This window comes from Artibeus jamaicensis, unplaced genomic scaffold, assembly GCF_021234435.1.
Source record: "Artibeus jamaicensis isolate MK-2021 breed Jamaican fruit bat unplaced genomic scaffold, CSHL_Jam_final contig_519, whole genome shotgun sequence".
NCBI classification, from domain to species: domain Eukaryota; kingdom Metazoa; phylum Chordata; class Mammalia; order Chiroptera; family Phyllostomidae; genus Artibeus; species Artibeus jamaicensis.
The window spans coordinates 24,648,022-24,666,925 of record NW_026521871.1 but is presented as its reverse complement, the minus strand read 5'-3'; the positions used below and the strand labels follow the sequence as shown (position 1 = coordinate 24,666,925).

General features: G+C 38.3%; 1 protein-coding gene across 4 annotated transcripts in view; it reads right to left on the bottom strand.

The window, feature by feature from the left end:
* Positions 1 to 890: 890 nt before the first annotated feature.
* The window catches only part of PIK3CB (phosphatidylinositol-4,5-bisphosphate 3-kinase catalytic subunit beta), a 188,577-nt gene continuing 170,563 nt past the window's right edge, over positions 891 to 18,904 (bottom strand). For all 4 annotated transcript variants that reach the window (XM_053669198.1, XM_053669199.1, XM_037139412.2 and 1 more), the window contains 5 exons: positions 9,211 to 9,378; positions 8,078 to 8,201; positions 3,988 to 4,133; positions 2,741 to 2,873; positions 891 to 2,361 (listed from right to left, as the gene is read on the bottom strand). In XM_053669198.1, coding sequence (XP_053525173.1) covers positions 2,224 to 2,361; positions 2,741 to 2,873; positions 3,988 to 4,133; positions 8,078 to 8,201; positions 9,211 to 9,378 — 709 coding nt within the window. In that variant the 3' untranslated portion in view covers positions 891 to 2,223. The remainder of the gene's footprint in view (positions 2,362 to 2,740; positions 2,874 to 3,987; positions 4,134 to 8,077; positions 8,202 to 9,210; positions 9,379 to 18,904) is intronic.

Genomic DNA, 18,904 nt, shown 5'->3' with positions numbered 1-18,904 from the left:
CCCATGCAAGAAGCTAGCGGATCTTGCAGTTCAGCCCCAACCCATCCCAGAAGCTGCTTATCCTCTGCCTTCCACCTCCTCCTCTCTGGCTCAGCAGAGCCCCTGAGAATCAAACAGGCAATTCAGCAAGTATCTAGGAGCACCTGCTAGTGGTCCTCAGCAGCTACTCCTGGTGCCTTTAGAGAGCCTACAGTTTGGGAGGGGGGGAGAGTGTATAAAAAGAGCATTCTGGACTCAGGTCTGGTACTGTCTGGGGAGGTTCATTTCTCTTCCTGGCTCTTAAAGACGCTCATATTCACTGATTTAACATATATTAATAAAGGTTCCCTATGGGCTCAGGAGGCCCCTCTGGAAACAGTAATACCCATTTCTTCCTGGCAATGCTCATTACTTTCCAAAACCCCTGACCTGCAACATGGGGTATATAATGATGGACTGATACCAGACAAAACTCCCTGAATAAACAAACCATCCTTCCTTCTAGTCCTATTCCTGGAACTCTCAATGAATCTAGACCACCCCTGGGAATGTTGAGAGGTCAACCACCACCCTCAGCTGAGGGTGGTGAAATTTCCAAGAAAATGCAACCTGCTCTGAGCATCTGCACCCCACGGAAGAGAGAGCACCAAAGTGGTACAGTCTGGCCTTGGCTTGGAGACTGAGTTAACTGAAGAGGCATTCTCCCAGATCTAAGGGTAACTCCCAAAGATATGAAAACTTGATGAGGGTACCCTCTTGCCTTAGGGACCAGGAAGCAAGGAGTGAAGTCAGGGAGACTGCATGCCTCACAATTCCTTGGGTTAGTTTCTCTTGGACATTTCCGTAAGAGTCCCAGCACCAAGGTCCAAACGCCTGTGCTGCCATATAGAAGAGGCCCACACATCCCAAGAGAAGCTGAAACCAGCTCACCCGTTTATTTGAGAACATTAAGGAAGACAACAAAATTAAACAATCTTTAATGAAGTAAGTTCCTATAGAAAATTCAGTCACAGGGCAAATACTCAGTTCTCTTTCCCATGTCATGAGGACTGAGAGATCCCAAGTCTTTGGAGAAAAAGCAGTAGTTTTGCTGGATGTTGCCAGCACTCAGAAAGAGCATCCATTTACACATTCAAACCAGTAGTTCCTATTGCACATATTAACATTATTTGCCATCTAGCACCCTAAATATATGGTACCTCAACAAATAAATTAAAGAATTCCACATGGCATGAAACCATTTCAATCTGAACTAATATCCTTTTAAAAAATCACATTATTATAAGTTTTAATAAATACACTAACAGCTGGCATTTTACTAAAATACTGAGTTTTAGGCCTAGAGTTTATTCCATAAATAGTTTCCTTTTCATTTGCTTTCTGTCTTGGGTATGTTTGCTCAAGTATTATGCTCTATGAAGTGAACTCTTTCATAGATACCGTGTAAAAACTGTATTAATATGTGCCTCATTACAGAAGCAGTTGGAAGAACTGGATCACATAATTAACTGAAAAGTAACTGAAGAAAATGCTCTGCTTTTCATAAAACAGAGGCTGAAGAAAACCAAAGATATATCTTCTTATATAGAACTTCCACTAGAAATTTTATAAATATATATGCAGCAAATATATTTGCCTCACCAATAGATTTTCAGCAAGTCTGGTTGGAATGATGCTATCATGGTAGATAAATATCAACAAAAGAATTAATGTTTCCATGGGTTTAAAAGATTTCCTTTGAAAAATAATCACAATTTCAAATTATATAATTTGTAGTTTATACAATTTAAAAAGGAAGATGACTTATTTGGAAATTAAGAACAGCCACCAGTCCCCAGAGGTGAGTAAGTTGGCTGGGTGATAACACGTGGTCACAAATTCAAAAAAAAAAAAAGTATTTACACCTTTCTGGAAAAGTACCAAATAACGGGAAAATAAAGTCAGAAAGACAAAAAACATTCTCTAGTAGCATTCCTTGGCGTGCAAAGTCAGCAGGGAAATGATTATCCATAATGTTGACAGTTTTCGTGACAAATCTTGGAAGCATTCAAAAAGCAGAGAGAGGGTGGTCATCGGGGATTGTTCAGATTAGGTTCTGTGGGATGCCCTGTTCTTAATTTAACTGAGATTCAGAATTTCATTCCCTTTGTAACATTTCTGGCAGGGTCACGTTCAATTTAGTGCAAGTGCAAAATGAAAACAAAATGAAACCAACAAATGCATTAGAAGCAAAAAGGCTCATCATTAAGATCTGTAGTCTTTCCGAACTGTGTGGGCCATCCAGTTCACTTTAGTAGTCCAGCTTTCCCTGAGTGCCTCATCAAATTTTTGCTTAAACTGCTTGAGTGCTTCATCTTCACTCTTTCCCAAGGCCAGAGAATCCTAAAAATGAGAGGGAAAAAATTTTGATTTTATACTTCCTTCCAAGTGATGTGCAAATGTCCAAGTCCACAGGAAGCTTGCTTGGTCATGCCACCCCAGCCAAGGTGAAGGAGTGTGCCTCATATTTTTATCTGAATGCCATTTGCAGTTGGGAGAATAAATATCCAAGTAGGGTGATAATATGACCCCTGCCAAAGGGATTTTGAAAATGAAATGAATTTATTGCTACTGCAAGACAGCTACCCAAGTGTTTGCCATTACCACTCCTGGGTAAGAACTGTCTCACAGAAAATGACTGTTCCATTCCCTTTTTGAACATTTGAATGCATGAAAGAGGCAGGTATAGTTGAGCTCTGATGCACAAAGAAGGGGTTTGTACCTTAAGATACTGTATATCCTTGACTGATGTGAGCTCAGGAAGCCCTGCAGTCAACATCAAGGCAAAGAGAGTGATGAAGAGGTTCCCGTGCCGTCGTAAAATCAGATATGCATCCTCACAACACTGGCGGAAACTTTAGTTGATGTCACAAATTACAAGAACATGATGTCAGAGAGGAGACGGCAAATTTCATAAAAGAAAATGAGAGACATATCTAGACTTTCCACAAGGGCTGAACATTTCCTACTGAACCAAATGTTTAGCTTCTTTGAAAAAATTGTTCCAGGAATAAAATTTACACAAAATAAATCAAGCTCTCAAAAATCACACATCTCTTTTTCAAACACAAAACTTAAGAGAAACTCTATAATAAAAGGCAATATAGGCTTTTCAATTCTATGAGGCAAATAACAATGATTCTAAAACAAGTGACAATTATAATCCATGAGGATATCTGAACATACTTCTGGATTCTAGATTTGTGGTCTGACGCTAGAGGCGAGTGTCTTTAATGTCCCCTAAATCAGTGCCAATGCTTTTGCACTGCGCCTCCCTGTCATCATCCTTCTCTCTTCTCTTCAAGATGGTCATTCAAGAGGAACATCCAAGTCTAATTTTGCCAAAGGAAAAAATGAACCCAGAGGTATATTCTGTAGAAACCTAAGTAGGACTAGAAATGGTAATAGTATTTATTTGTTAAGACTATTATATGAATTGGTTACATCATATAACATACCTCTACCATAATAGCCCTGGAATTTAATTATTTTTGTCCCCATTTTAAGATGAACAAAAATATTAAACTACATCCATACACTTAAAAAAGACGAAGAAACAAAGGAAGACAAGTAAAGTGCCTGGAAACATATAAGGAGCAAGGAATAGATCCGAGATTACAAAGCCTGTCTGTGAGCCCTGGCTCCCTTACTGTACTCTACAATGAATGACAGCAAAATGCCTCTTCTCAGCATCTCATTAGCAAATGTTTTTAACAGTTTCAGATAGTTTTCTGAGACAGGTAAAAGGTGGTAAACTATTGGAATGAAACACAGTAACTTATTTCAAATATCTAGTTTCTCTTCTCTGAGTATATGTGAATTACAACATGGATCTAAAAGGCAAATTCTCACCAAAACCCCATTAGCAGACTGAATATCCCCCAGACCTAAATAATCCTCTGCAAAGAAATGCGAGTCAGACAAGAAAACATTAGGTGTGCAGACCCCTGATATGAGGGCAATACTCACCGACCAAACTTTTCCGTGTTTCCTGTTTTTCCTTGTTGAATCACATGAATGAAATCATAGGTAAGAATAAAAGGCACCCGCTCCCTTTTAATACCAAATTTAGACTTAAAATTTCCAAGAATATGTCCAAAATCAATGTGGAAGAGCTGGAAAACAAATGGGATTTAATTACCCTTGTTTTTCTGGTGGGTTCTAAAAACAAAGTCCAGATCTCAGCAGTCCTAGGTCCCCATGCACTGCACCCCCATTCACTGAGCCCTTCTCTCATTCTGGGCCACTTGGGAAGAAAGTACATCTAATACATTCAGAGGTCTTTTATATTCAGCAAAAACCCTGATACAGCAGAAAAGGCTAATCTTAAAATGAATAATACATCCAAATACTAAACATGTTTAATTTTTTAAAAAATCAAATCGTTCTATACATAGAATTATTTCTATATGTAGAAATATATTGAATAGTTCTAATATATATTCAATAGTTCTACATATAGAAACATAACAAAAACAGGATATTCTTGCCCCACACCAGCTCACTCATCACCGTGAGTGCTGCTACCTTGAGCAATAATGTCTCCCAACTGTTTCATGTATTTTTCCTGGTATCTGCTGCCATTTTTCTACATGGTATGTTCATATTTATTTTTCACTTCCTAATTTCAGATTACTGTTTTTATCATGAAAGATAAAGATTTAGTACTCTTGGGCTAATGTCATGCTATAAAACATGGCACATTATATCTTAATTTCTGGTCAAATCAACGTTCTGTTTATATTGTTCAAACTATATAAATACATTTAAAATCTAAGCCAAGTGGTAGTGGTATACTAGGACTACATCTCTTTCTTCTTTTTTTTGTTCACTTTTTTCCTCAACAAAACCTTTCTTTTTTGGGGGGGAGGGAGGCTTAGGCTCTATGACTCTATCATTAACTATTCCCAAAATCTTCTTAAAAATCTAAAAATCATTTTCAAAACATTTTCCCACCTAGACAGGTAATCTAGGGCTGCTGTACAACCACCATCCTGGGCTGTCCCTCTACTCTTGTCCCATTTGAAGTCCCTGTTTTCCAAGTCCAGCATTACCTTCTCTTATGGTTTAGACCAGGGTTTTTAAGTATTGGTACCACTGACATTTTGGGCCCAATCATTCTATGTTGTGAGGTTCTGTCCTGTCCACTATAAGATGTTTAGAAGCATTCCTAGCCTCTACCTACTAGATGCCAGTAGACTACCCCTTCCCCAGTTATTACAACCAGAAATATCTTCAAATATTGACCAATGTCTCCTGAGGGCAAAAGCGCCCCAATTAAGAACTACTGGTTTATACCCTTGTTTTGGTGGATGTCCTATTCTGGTAGCCTCCCTAGACTACCAGAAAAGATGCAGAGGAGATACAGCTGTTGAGACCTTGTATGTTTTGAAATCTCTTTATTCCACCTTTGTACTTCCTTCATAGTTTGACTAGAATTCTAGGTTAGAGATCATTTTTTGTCAAAATTATGAAGGCTAGCTTCCACCCTCTTAAATTTCCAATGTTGCTATTGAGAAGCCAAGTCTTTCTGACTCCAAGTATGTGGCCTGCTGGGTCTCTGGGAAGGTTTTAACACCGTCTCTTTATGCCTGATGCAATGAAATGTCATGGTGAAGGGCCTCAGTGAGGCTCTTTTCATCCACTATAAGGGAACTTTTGTGTTCTACTGACTAGATATTCATGAACATCAGGCTTTAGGAAATTTTTAATATTACTTGCTGGGGTAGTTCCTTCCCTTGTTACTTCTTTCTGAACTCCTATTATGGTGATGGTGGACCTCCCTGGTCTAATTCACTATCATTACTGGATATGCATTCCTTCTTCAATTTATTTATCGGATATTTTTGGTTTTCTTGGGATATTAAGGGGCAATACGGAGCATGGTGGCTAAAAAAACAGAATCTGAGCAAAATGATCAGGATGTAAATCCTGGTATGTCTGATGCCTCAATTTTCTCACTGGTGAATGGTGAATACCCTATCATTTATTCTGCAAGGTTGTCCTGAGGATTGAAGAAGTTAACTAAAGAACTTAGAACTGTGCCTTCCAAAGTTAAGAGTTTAATAAATATTAGGTAATCTTTAGATTATACCAATTCTACTCTTTTTATTTGTCCCTCCTTTTAATTTCTAAGAATTCCATTTTCTGTTTTTTTTTTTAAATAATCCTATCATTACTTCATAGATGTACTGTTTCTTTGGTTTTGATTTATTAATCATCATCCTTTTACTGCAGTTATTTGTTTCCACAGGTTTTTTTCACCCTTTTTGCTTTGATCTCTATCTTTCACATTAGAGGCTTCCTCAAATTTCTGCTAATACTTGGTTAATCATTCACATTTAATGATGAATCACTAAAAAGCTGAATGAAAATTCCATGTACATGGTAGGACTATTGACTTGTGGGATTTCTTGCAAAATGACTGGGGGGAATCTCAAATGTCAGGATCTGTTGGTCTTTTTGTTGGAATCAATAACATTCTCTTAAAAAGAATCAAGACTTCTGCTGAGGGTGGGGATGTACACACCTGGTTGCTAGTGTTCGTGAAGGAAAGCAAGCCAAACTGGGTGTGGATTGTATCATTTAGTATGCCAACTTTCACTTCATCCCTGTTTTTAATATGGCACCTTTCCCTCAGCTTCTGTAGAATGCCTGAGTCAGAAGAATCAATTTCTTCAGAGAATAAATCTAACTCCATCTTGGAAGTGGGAAGGAGACATGAGCACGTAGTTGCTCTGTATATAAACTACCAATCAATCCTATTCCCATCTATACCTTCTGTTGTGCCTTGTGCATCTGGTTCCAAAGCTTTACTCAGACTGACAAAGCCCTCTAAAAGTATTCAGGTTTCGGCCCTGGCTGGTGTAGCTCAGTGAATTGAGTGCGGGCCTGCAAACCAAACAATTGCGGTTCGATTCCCAGTCAGGGCACATGCCTGGGTTGCAGGCCAGTTCCCAGCAGGGGACTCACAAGAGGCAACCACATATTGATATCTCTCTCCCTCTCCCCTTCCCCTCTAAAGACAAATAAATAAAATCTTAAAATAAATAAATAAATAAAAGTATTCAGGTTTCCATTTTCCTCAGCTATGCTAAGTCACTGCCAGTTTTTCATCGTGCTTTCTATCATCCCCAGATCTGCTGATGTCTTTTACCCACTGGGACCTCTTCTCCTATTATTTTTGACTACTTGAATTTCCACATTTCTTATTCCTTAAGATCGTATTAGAAGGGTATCAGAAAGAATAAAGAAAAACCTATGTGTTCAATCTGATTCACCAAAAATCCAAGGGAATCCTTTTAAGTGTGAACACAAAGTTGAACTGTCAGAGCCCAAGGCAGAACTACCCAAACCTCTCAGAAGGTATAAAATCTGGTCCCCACCTACAGCCAGATTTCACACAGGGACCTAAAGATTTTCATTCTGGAATGTGCCTCTTGTGGCAGGAAATTCCAAAAGTGGCTAAACTAAAAAAACTATCCCAAATATCTCATCTGTCTTTGTTTACTATAAAAGAATTAACAAGAAAACATAAGTCACTTGGAAATATAAAAAAATTCTTCATCTGAAAACAGCTTCTCCATAAATAATCTGATCTACTTCCCTGGCTACCCCAAAATGTTATTACTCATACTCCATTTCCCCCTACTCCCATGTTTATTTGATGTTCTAAAAGAGAAAATGGCTCAAGCAGGGTTCATCCCAATTTTTTTCTTTTTAATCATTGATTATCTTATTTAAAGTTAATACATTCTACACATCATCTATTCCTTCTACTCTTAAGTACATGTGTCCAAAATGCAATTTCTTACACTGAAAGAGTAAGTCACTTTTAAAATAACCACAATAATTTTTAAAACATTTAAATAAATTCTCTTCACTTAACTTTAAGCAAACAAATCAATGGACATATGAAGTAGACGGTATGTGAAATGAGGAGTGGGAAATCAAACAAAGACAAACACATGACTCCAGGAATTAAAGAATCTGCCTGAGTTTCATAAGAGATTGTGTGACACATAAGTTAAGTATCACTTTAGTCTGGGGAACAGCTCACCTGGCCGTTTTTTTTTACCATGATGTTGTCACTATGTCTGTCACCAATCCCAAGGACATAAGAAGCTACACAGTAGCCAGCACAGGACAAGGTAAACTCTTCAATGGCTCGGTCCAGGTCATCCCTGAACAAGAGAAAAAATAGAAGCAACAAAGGTCTCAGCCTCCAGATGTGTGAGATAAGACCCAATTCATACTTGCTTCCTCTTTAATTGGGAGAACTGCAACACAGAGCTGCCAAAAACATATGAGCAGAACATGCTGAATCAGCCAAGAGAGTGAGCATATCTTCAAAGGGACAAGAGCAGAGAGGAGTGAGCAGGCTGACTGAAAGCCCTAAACAACTGGACCTCAGCCATTCAAATCGCTGTGTCCTGGGGTCATGTTTCAGAGCAGATGGAGGTAGGTTCACATGCATAGAAATGAGAAGAGCCCATTAGCTTTGCTGGGTAATGCTGGGGCTTTGGAACATTTTGGTCAGTTTTGACCTAAGACCTAAGAATTCCATATTTAAGAGTTAAGTTTTGCAGTTCCAATCATTCATGTCACTGATTTAAACTAGAAGTGAGTAATACAGATCCAATAGAGACAAGACAGAGATTTGTAAACTGATACATACAAGTCCTCTGACTTTGCCAATAGTAAAATTTAAGTCTGGCTTTGAAATCTTTAGTCAAAAATACTTGCAAAATGTTTACCCCTCACTGTGATAATGCTTAATTTCCTAAATATTAGGGCTTTTCCAACATAATATCCATAAAAACACAAATCCAAGCACTTAATTTTTTAGTGTGGAGTGATCACTGTCTACAAAATCATTTACTTCTACTGTAAAAATCTATTGAGAACTCACTTAAGCTCATACATTCACATAATTACAGAAGTTGATGCAAAAAAACTTATGCTATTTTTAAAATATCTAAACTTTGGAATTTAAGATCTAGATAAAGTATAATTCAGTGCTAATCATCTGTAAGACTTTAGGAAGGCCTATATGTCATTTTGATCTAACCTGAAATGAAGCGACAACGAATAACTGTAATATTTCCTCTAGGACACTGATGATCCTAACTGGGAGAACAATTATTTGACTGTTTATTCAGAAAAAATAATAATCAAACAAAATAAACTAACCCAGAATTGTATTCTTTAAGCCAGTTCAGAAGGGCATCTTTATTGAAGGCTGCAGCAGCAGCCACATTGCTACTGTTGAGCTGAATGTCAGCAATTGTCTCAGAGGTGCTCACAACTTCAATGAGGCCAGAGCGATCTCCTGTTGCTAAACAGCCATAAGGCAACATCCTGAAAGGGAAAAAAATGGGCATAAGGAGTCACATGTCTATATTATCCATTAAAGTCAATATTAAGAGTAAGTTTTTTCTTTGATTTTTTAAAAATGTTTTATTATTATTGATACCCTTGCTATTACTATATTATTACCATGTGGAAAAATAAGAGCTCTACCTTCTGTTAGGAAGTAAATCTCTTGGCCAACAGATGGAGTAATTTACTAGAGTTCCAATACATAATGTTATCTAATTATTCTGGTGAAATATTCTATTTGTTTGTATAGATGGACAGAAGCACATTAGATATAAGAAAAGTCTTTCATTTTTTACTCTACGTATTGGGGAAGGGAACCACCCTTAATGGAGCACCTACCAGGTAATACACAGCAGGATAAGTACTCTGTATTAGCTTAGTTAATGGCAACCCCATCCTTCCACGTGTTCAAGCCCACAACCTTAAGGCCATCTTTGACACTTCCTCTCAGGCCTGACACTTACCTATCTTAAATATGCATAGAGTCCAAGTACTTCTCTGCCTCCACCATTCCTTCTGCTACCACCCTGGTCCAAATAACCATCAATCCTTAATAATTCAACAGTTTCCTAATTACTCCCGGCTTCCACATCAGAGTTTGTTTTAGATGCAACAGCAACATAATCCATCTAAAAGATACTCATATTACGTCACTCTCCTGACTGAAATCATCTGCAAGTCTTCCCACCTCAAAGTGAAAGCTGACATGGTTGCCATAACTCACAAGGCCTTCAATCTACTTCTCCTTCACCTCTCCTAGTATCCTCTCCTTGCTCACTTTGTTCAGATAACACTGGCTTCCCTGCTATTCCTCAAACATATCAGCTAAAATACTCTCTCTGCCTGGCTCATTCTTCCCCAAGACATTTACATGGCTTACTCCCTTGCCTTTTAGAAATCTTTGCTGATATGTTACCATCTCCGTGAAAAATTCCCAGTGAAATCCTATTAAAAATAGCAGCATACTATCTGTGACATACATAGTACTTGCTATCTCTTCCCTGCTTTATTTTCCTCTATAGTCCTCGACACTATCCAATATCCTGTACATTTATTTTATTAGTTTATTGTCTGTCTCCACCATTAGGGTGAAAGTTACATCAGGCAGGGACACTCTGTTCAATACTGCATCCTCAGTGCCTGAGAATGTGCCTGGCACAAAGCAGGCACTCAATACTTTTTAACTTTATTTTTACTGTTGACACTATTATAGATATCTCTATTTCCCCTTATTCAACACCCTACCCAGCCCTTACCCTGACTTCCCTCTGGCCATCGACACACTGTTCTGTCTATGGGTTATGCTTGTTCTTTGGCTAATCCCTTCCATTTCTTTCATCCAGTCCATCTCTCTCTCTTCCTCTCTGATAGCTGTCAGTTTGCTACATGTATCCATGTTTGTGTCTATTTTGTCTGTCAGTTTATTTATTTTTTTAATTAATTAATTTATTTTTAGAGGGGAAGGGAAGGAGAGAGGGAGAGAAATATCAATGTATGGTTGCTTCTGGTGCATCCCCTGCTGGGAACTGGCCCCTGCTGGGAACTGGCCTGCAACCCAGGCATGTGCCCTGACTGGGAATTGAACCGCGATCGTTTGGTTCTCATGCCCGTGCTCAATCCACTGAGCTACACCAGCCAGGGTGTCAGTTTATTTTGTACATTAGATTCCACATGTAAGTGAGATCATATGATATTTGTGTTTCTCTGACTAGCTTATTTAACTTAGCATAATAATCTCCAGGTCCATCCAGGCTGTTGCAAAACGTAAGATTTCATTCTTTTTATGGTAGTATAGTACTCCACTGTGTAAGTGTACTACAGCTTTTTTATCCCCTCAGCTACTGGTGGGCACCTGGGCTGTTTCCAGAGCTTGGCTATTGTAAATAACAGTGCTGTGAACATAGAGGTGTGTATATTCTTTGGAATTGGTGCTTCAGAATTCTTAGGATATATTTCTGGAAGTGGGATCTCTGGGTGAAAAGAACTTCCATTTTTAGTTTTTTGAAGAAACTCTGTACTGTTTTCCACAGTGGCTGCAGCAGTCTGCATTCCCACCAACAGTGCACAAGGGTTCCCTTTTCTCCACCCCCTCTCCAGCATTTGTTTGTTGATTTACTGACGGTAGTCTGGCAGGCATGAGGTAATAGCTCATTGTGGTTTTAATTTGCATTTCTCTGATGACTAGTGCTCAGTAAAAATAAAAAATTTTGAATGAATAAACAAGTTTAATAACAAAATTCCTATAAAGTAAGCTGCCAATTTTACAAATAAGAAATAAAAAAATTTGCAAAAAGTCATACATTTAACTAAATAAAAGATCCAATGCTTAAAACTATGCCTGTGTGGCCCTAAACCTAAATTTTTAACCTCACAGTCACCAGTGTCACTGAAAATAAAAGAAGCCTCTAAGGCTGCTTCTTGTGCAAAGCAGTTTTTGCTAAGTTGATAGGTAGCATTTTGTTTTAATATGCATTTCTATTATCCCTAGTAAAAACTAAAACTTTCTCAGATCTCTTTAGCCATTTTAAGAAGAATTTCCTTTATGAATAAGGTTTACAGTTGTTCCTGAAAAGGAATGAAGTGCAGGTTATCACTATTGCAATAACTTTACTAACTCTGTTTCACATACAACTGTAAACCTATTTTTGCCCACCCCTGTATATTAATAATATCCTTTTCTCATTCTGGTTGCAAACATTTTCTCCTGTTTTCTAAAAACTGTATCCTCATTAGAACAACTCCAAAATGGAATGAGAGACCTTGGAAAGTTCTAATAAAAGTTGGGTGACTACAGAAAATGCAATGGGTAGAATTCGTGAATTCCATAAGTATTTGGGTGCAGCTATGTGCCAAGCATTGTGTTAGCTGCTGGTGATACAGAAACAAGCAAATAACCAGCCTCTCATTGAGAGAAACCACAAAGGCACAATGTACTACACGTGAGAAGTGCCACAAGAACGTGCCAAGTGTTGTGAGGAGAGGACAAGGGGAGCCCAAAAGCAAGGTGAGAAGAAGAAACAGTCAGTGTTGGAAAGACCAGGCAGCCTTCTTCAGGCCACCTAAAGACTTTTGTCATTCCCCTAAATGCAGTGAAAAAAACTCTTGAAGGACTTTATGAGAGAGAAAAAAGGACACAGAGAGAGAGAGAGAGAGAGAGAGAATGTAAGTGTGTTAGTGCATGTAACAATCAAATAAAAGTGGGGAGTTTTATTAAGTAGTTCCTAAATTTCCTTCCAGCAAACAATTGAACTAATTGATGCCTCTTTAAGCATTTTCCTAGTTCTAGCAAAATAAAGTTAAGAGAAGAGTTGTCAAAGTACATATTGGCTATCTGATACACCAACAGACTGCTTTACATCTCACTATTAATTTCTTTCTCCTTTTAAGAATGTACCTCTCAATAAGAATAGTAGTTACAGTACATAAAAGGTTTTTAGCAATACCCTTTATCCTTATCATGACACACACATGTGAAGTAAACACTGCCCAATTAAAGTGCACTTTGGCTCACTCTCCTGCATCTTCTACCCTGCTTGCAGCCCAACTGGGCAAAAGTCCAACAACTTCCTCTCCAAAAGCAGGCAACGATGAAAGCATTTGGTGTCTTGAGGATGGAACACTCACAATGGTAAGGAAAAAACATTCCTGTCTGAGAGACAGTTTGACAGAAGTCAAGTTGGGGACAAACCCTGACCATCCGACATGGGCCTCCTTTGCACTGAATGTCTACTACACTTCTTATAAAGGCATGACAACAATTGGTAATGTTTATCTTCCTTTCTCAGACTCTCTGACCCAAGGAGTAATTTGCTACCTTTCCACTAAAGCAAAAATTAAAATATGTAGAAATATTAAAATATGTAAAAATAAATTCTACAATGGGAGGCAGCTCCACATCCCTACTCTGAATAGCTATGTAAAAAGTTTTCTTTGGCCTTGACTCTGACACACTGACCCAAGTCTGCATGGTATCTTAGCCCACTGCCCCCAGAGAAGGAAAATGTAAGAACTTTTCCTAATGACTGCTTTAATTCCATCTTCTTCTTCATCCTTCTGAGACTACTGATACCAGTGTCATTCAAGTACTGCTGTGTAGCTCTCTTAAAAGCAAAGTAAACTCAATTAGAGCAACTCAGATGCAAGTCACAATAAAGACAACTGTCCAAAATTTAATGTCATGTGTCTTTATGGGTATGAGTGTGTGTGTGTGTGTGGGGGGGGGGGACAGAGGGCGGCAGTGTGAAGGACTGTCAACTCTAACAAAGGCCAGACAGTAGAAAACATACTGGACTTGACAGAAAAGACTAAATGCCTATTATTTGTTAAGCAAAGAAGGTCAGGATGTTCTAACATATTGATGCCTTACAAATGTTCTAATTGGAAATGAAAGATGCCCAAAGGGTATTTTGAGACATCAGGGAAAATGAAACTGAGAAATATGCACTTTGATTCATGCTAAAATGGCACTGTTACAAGTACTGAAATATTGTGACCAAAATAGTACTGTATATAGAAGGTACATTAGATTTTAGATTGAACTTAAGAGAGTGTGTGCTATGTGACCCAGTTTAACCTGAACAGCTGGCCAAAAGAAAAACAAACACAATAGGAACACTGGAGCACATATATTTATAGAAACAGTAAAAAAATGTTTGGTGAGAAAAAGGTACTAGTTTAAAAATGAACTCAAAAGAATTAAAGTTCTGCATGTTTTTTTAAACATGGGGTCAGAGTACAAGAAGTCAGCAAAGATCTCACTAGACAGGCAAGTTCCTTTTTCTCATTAGACACATACTGCTTCCCATAAGACAGACACCAGGTTTATTTCTAGCACTCCCACATGTGGCTGACTCCCTTTGCCTGAGGTCACAATGAACTTCATATGATGATAAATGTGCTTTATATTTTAATAGAATATAAAGTCAAAACTAAGAGAAAAGAATTTAGTTGAGGTTTTCAATTAGGCTGATGGAACTAAGGGCAAAGTCTTTAACTCAACCATTTATACACATAACTGAATAAGACTCATCATATGGCCTGAATCTGCTCTTAGCAAAAGGAGACCACTGTGTAGTTTACATGCTAACCTTGAAAAGAATCAATGAGTTATTAGCCTAAGCATGGAAAGTTTGACCAATTTTTTCTTTATAAGTCAAGTAAAAACATTTTTATCAGGGTTTACTTTTATAGAATGGTCTGTAAAACTTCTGCTGGAATAAGCCACATAGTAAATATTTCAGGCACTTCAGACTATTAGGTCATTACTCAATTCTGCAGTTTACAGCATAAAACTGGTCCTAGACTATATGCAAACAAATAGTTTTGTGGCTATGTGTCAATAAAACTTTATATACAAAAAAAGCCAGCCCAGATCCCTCTGAAATAATGTACCTCAGGTGGAGTTTTCTCACAATCACCCAGTCATCTTATCTATGCAGTGTTTCTTACAGGGGCTGACCAAAAAAATTGCTACCTATTCAAAACTACTATCCATTTGTAAAATTCCTCTTAATTTAAAAGAAAAACACTATCATTTATGGTGCTCAAACGGTTCTTTATAGAGATGAACCATAATCACTCTTCTTTATCCCAGTCATATCTTGTATCTCATGAAAAGAACAACACCCACTGCAAATTGTTCTTCCTACCTTAACAGTACTGCAACAAGTTTACCCTGAACGTTTGAAACTGGAAAACTTTCTTTTAAAAACAATCAATGGGAAAAAAAACCCCACATATTTTGGGCACCAGAACACTTAAATAAACAAAAGGGTGATAAGATCTATCTTACTATAACTGTCTTCCACTTAGACTGTAAAATAATAGAAAGGCATCAAGTTTAAAGTCTGACAGAGTTGGATTTGAATCTAGCTCTAGTACTTAATATTTTTGTTACTTTTGACAATTTGTTTAAAATGTTTTAAGTCTTAATTCTGTCCTCAGTGAAAAAGGAATCATACAGCCCTGGCTGGTGTGGCTCAGTTTGTCTGGAGCACTGTCCAGTATACCAAAAGGTTATGGGTTAAATTATTGGGCATGTGCCTGGATTGTGAGTTCAACCTCCGGTCGGGGAGCCTATGAGAAGAAACCAATCAGTGTTTCTCCATTATAACAATGTGTGTTTGTCTGTGGCTCCCACACCCTTCTCTAAAAGCAATGGGAAAATGTCCTTGGGTGGGGGAAAAAGGAATAACACAACATTGTCAAGTGGTAAAGATTACATGGCATTATATGAGATATGTCCAGAAACAGTCCAGCCATTGTTAATATGATGAGAACAGTTTGTGCAACATCAATGTAACCTGGCAGCCAAGGACAGTGGACTAGAATGTGCATGTGTGAACAATGATGATTTCACTGGTTAGTGGGAGTGGTAGAGGTTGTTGAGTGAGCATTTAATGTGTGGCCATGGTATTCAAAATGACTGAGAGAGTAGGGCAACAAATCTGCATCAAATTTTGTGTTAAGCTTGAACATTTCTCAATGGAAACTACTTGGGTGATTCAAAAGGCTGCAGGTATGGGCAACTGGTGATTGACAGCTTTATCATGACAACACGCTCACTCACATATCACATCTCATGCAGAGTTTCTGGCAAAACATCAAATCACCCGAGTGACTCAGCCTCCTACAGCCAAGATTTGGTTGGTGCCCTGAGACTTCCAGCTTCTCCCAAAACTAAAATGACTTTTGAAAGGGAAAAGATTTCAGACCATCGATGAGATTAGGTTAATATGACAGGGCAGCTGATGACAACTGGGAGAATTATGCGAGGTCCCAAGGTGCCTACTCTGAAGGGGACTGAGGCATCACTATCCTTTGTACAATGTTTTTTGTACCTTGTATTTTCTTCAATAAATGTCTCTATTTTTCATATTACCTTCTGTACAGATCTCAGAACCTAATACAATGCCTCGTGTAGTCATTAATAGCAACTGCTTTAAGCTTTCAACAATTAAAATATAAAGAAAAAATAACTCGAACTTAAAAAATTATTTAGGAGGTACTTATAATCGTGCAAGGAAATGTCAATCAAAAGTACAACTATTTCCAGCCAGCTTGTAAACTAAGTTGCAATAAAATACAACAAATATCAGGTAAAGGCAAAAAAACAGTTTTGGAATTACAGTTAATAAAGAGAGAAAATGAAATTTCTAGGTCCCAGAAATACAAAGATCCCAGAAATAAAGAGATTATTCATAGCAGTACTTCAAGAAATTATTGACTTGGTTGACATTTTAATGACCATGAGAAAAGAGACAAGGCCATGAGCCCATGAGAGGCAAGATTGGGACCTGAGATATAACACAAAGTGGGGGCTCTGGAAAGGTTGCCCAGTGTATGAAAAAGGAAATGCAAAATGTCTGCTCACTGACAGAAGTTGTGGCATGAAAGTCTGCCATCTACCCTGGAAACCGAGAAAAAGGAAATGAGTAAGATTAAGAAGACAAATGAAAAGGTGGCATCCCAAGAGACAAAACAGAACAATATGAAAGTCTAAAAGGATAAAAGACTTGAAAAATAACTGAAAAGATAAGAAAAGTGCAAAATCGATTTTCACTTCTGGCCAACATGGAGGCTTTGCCTCCTCACACAACCAAATAAAGCACAACAACCAATTTAAAAACAAAAACCAACCAGAACTGCTAGAAAATAGAAGTATATGAAAGTCCAACAACTAAGTATTTAAAAAAGAAACACTCATCCAGACTGACAGGAGGGGCAGAGATGGGCAGCCAGGGTGGAGAGGAGGCATAGCAAGGGGGTGGCTGAAGGACTGGACAAGCAAAGTAGGGGGGTGGGTGAGGTTGCAGCTGGAAGACTGGGTGGTCCCACATTTGCATTTGGATAATCCAGGAGGAACAACTGGGGAGCAGAACAAATCACCCACCCCAGGGCTCCAGCATGGGGAAATAAAGCCTCAAAACCTCTGGCTGTAAAAATATGTAGGGGTTGTTGCAGCAGGAGAAACTCCAAGTGTCACAGGAGAATCTGCTGGAGAGACCCACAGTGTCCTATAACATACACAAACCCACCCACCTGGGAGTCAGCACCAGAAGGACCCAAATCACTTGTGGGTAGGGAGTAGTGACTGAAAGAGGGCTAGGAGCCAGGCAAGCAACATTGTTCCTCTTCTAACACCTTCCCCATATATAGCACCATAATGAAAGAAAGTAGGTTGCCCTGCACTGACGAATACTTAAGGCTCCATCCCTTACATTCTAACTGGTACACCAAGACAAAGAAATATGGCTCATATGAAAAAACAGATCAAAACTGCAGAAAAAGAACTAAGTGATGAGGAGATAGCCAACCTCTCAGATGCAGAGTTCAAAACACTGGTAATCAGGAGGCTCACAAAATTGATTGAGTACAGCTGAAAAATGAAGGAAGAAGTAAAGGCTATACAAAGTGAAATTAAGAAAAATATACAGAGAACCAACAGTGAAGGGAAGGAAACTGGGACTCAAACCAACAATTTGGAACAGGAGGAAGAAATAAACATTCAACCAGAACAGAATGAAGAAACGAGAATTTAAAAAAAAAAAAAAGAAGAGGCTTAGGAACCTCTGGGACAACTTCAAACATCAGAATCATAGGGGTTCCAGAAGGAGAACAGGAAGAGCAACAAACTGAAAACTTATTTGAAAAAATAATGAAGGAAAACTTCCCCAATATGGCAAAGGAAACAGACATGCAAGTCCAGGAACCTCACAGAGTCCCAAAAAAACTGGACTCAAGGAGGAACACATTAAGGCACATTATAATTAAGTCACCCAAGATCAAACATAAGGAGAGAATCTTAAAAGCAGCAAGAGAAAAGGAGAGAGTTACCTACAAAGGAGTTCCTATAAGACTATCAGCTGATTTTGCAAAAGAAACCTTACAGGCAAAAAGGGGCTAGAAAGAAGTATTCAAAGTCGTGAAAAGCAACGACCTACATCCAAGATTACTGTATCCAGCAAAGCTATCATTTAGAATGGAAGGGCAGATAAAGTGCTTCTCGGTTAAGGTCAAGTTAAAGGAGTTCATCATCACCAAACCCTTAATATATGAAATGTCAAAGGGATTTATCTAAGGAAAAGAAAATGATCAAAACTATGAATGGTAAAATGATAACAAACTCACGACTATCAACAACTGAACCTATAAAAAAAAAAACCCACAAAGCAAATAACTAGAACAGGAACACAGTCACAGAAATGGAGATCATATGGACAGTTATCAGTGGGAGAAAGGGGAATGGTACAGGGAATAAGAAGCATAAATGGTAGGTACAAAACAGACAGGGGGAGGTTTAGAATAGTATAGGAAACAGAGAAGCCAAAGAACTGATATGTACAACCCATGGTCATGAACTAAGAAGGGGAATACTGGGGGAAGGAGTACAAGGCAGAGGGAAAAAATGGGAAAACTGTAATAGCATAATCAATGAAATATACTTTAAAAAAGTATAATGTTTTTGGACTTCCGCCAAGATGGAGGTGTAGGTAGAAACACTTTG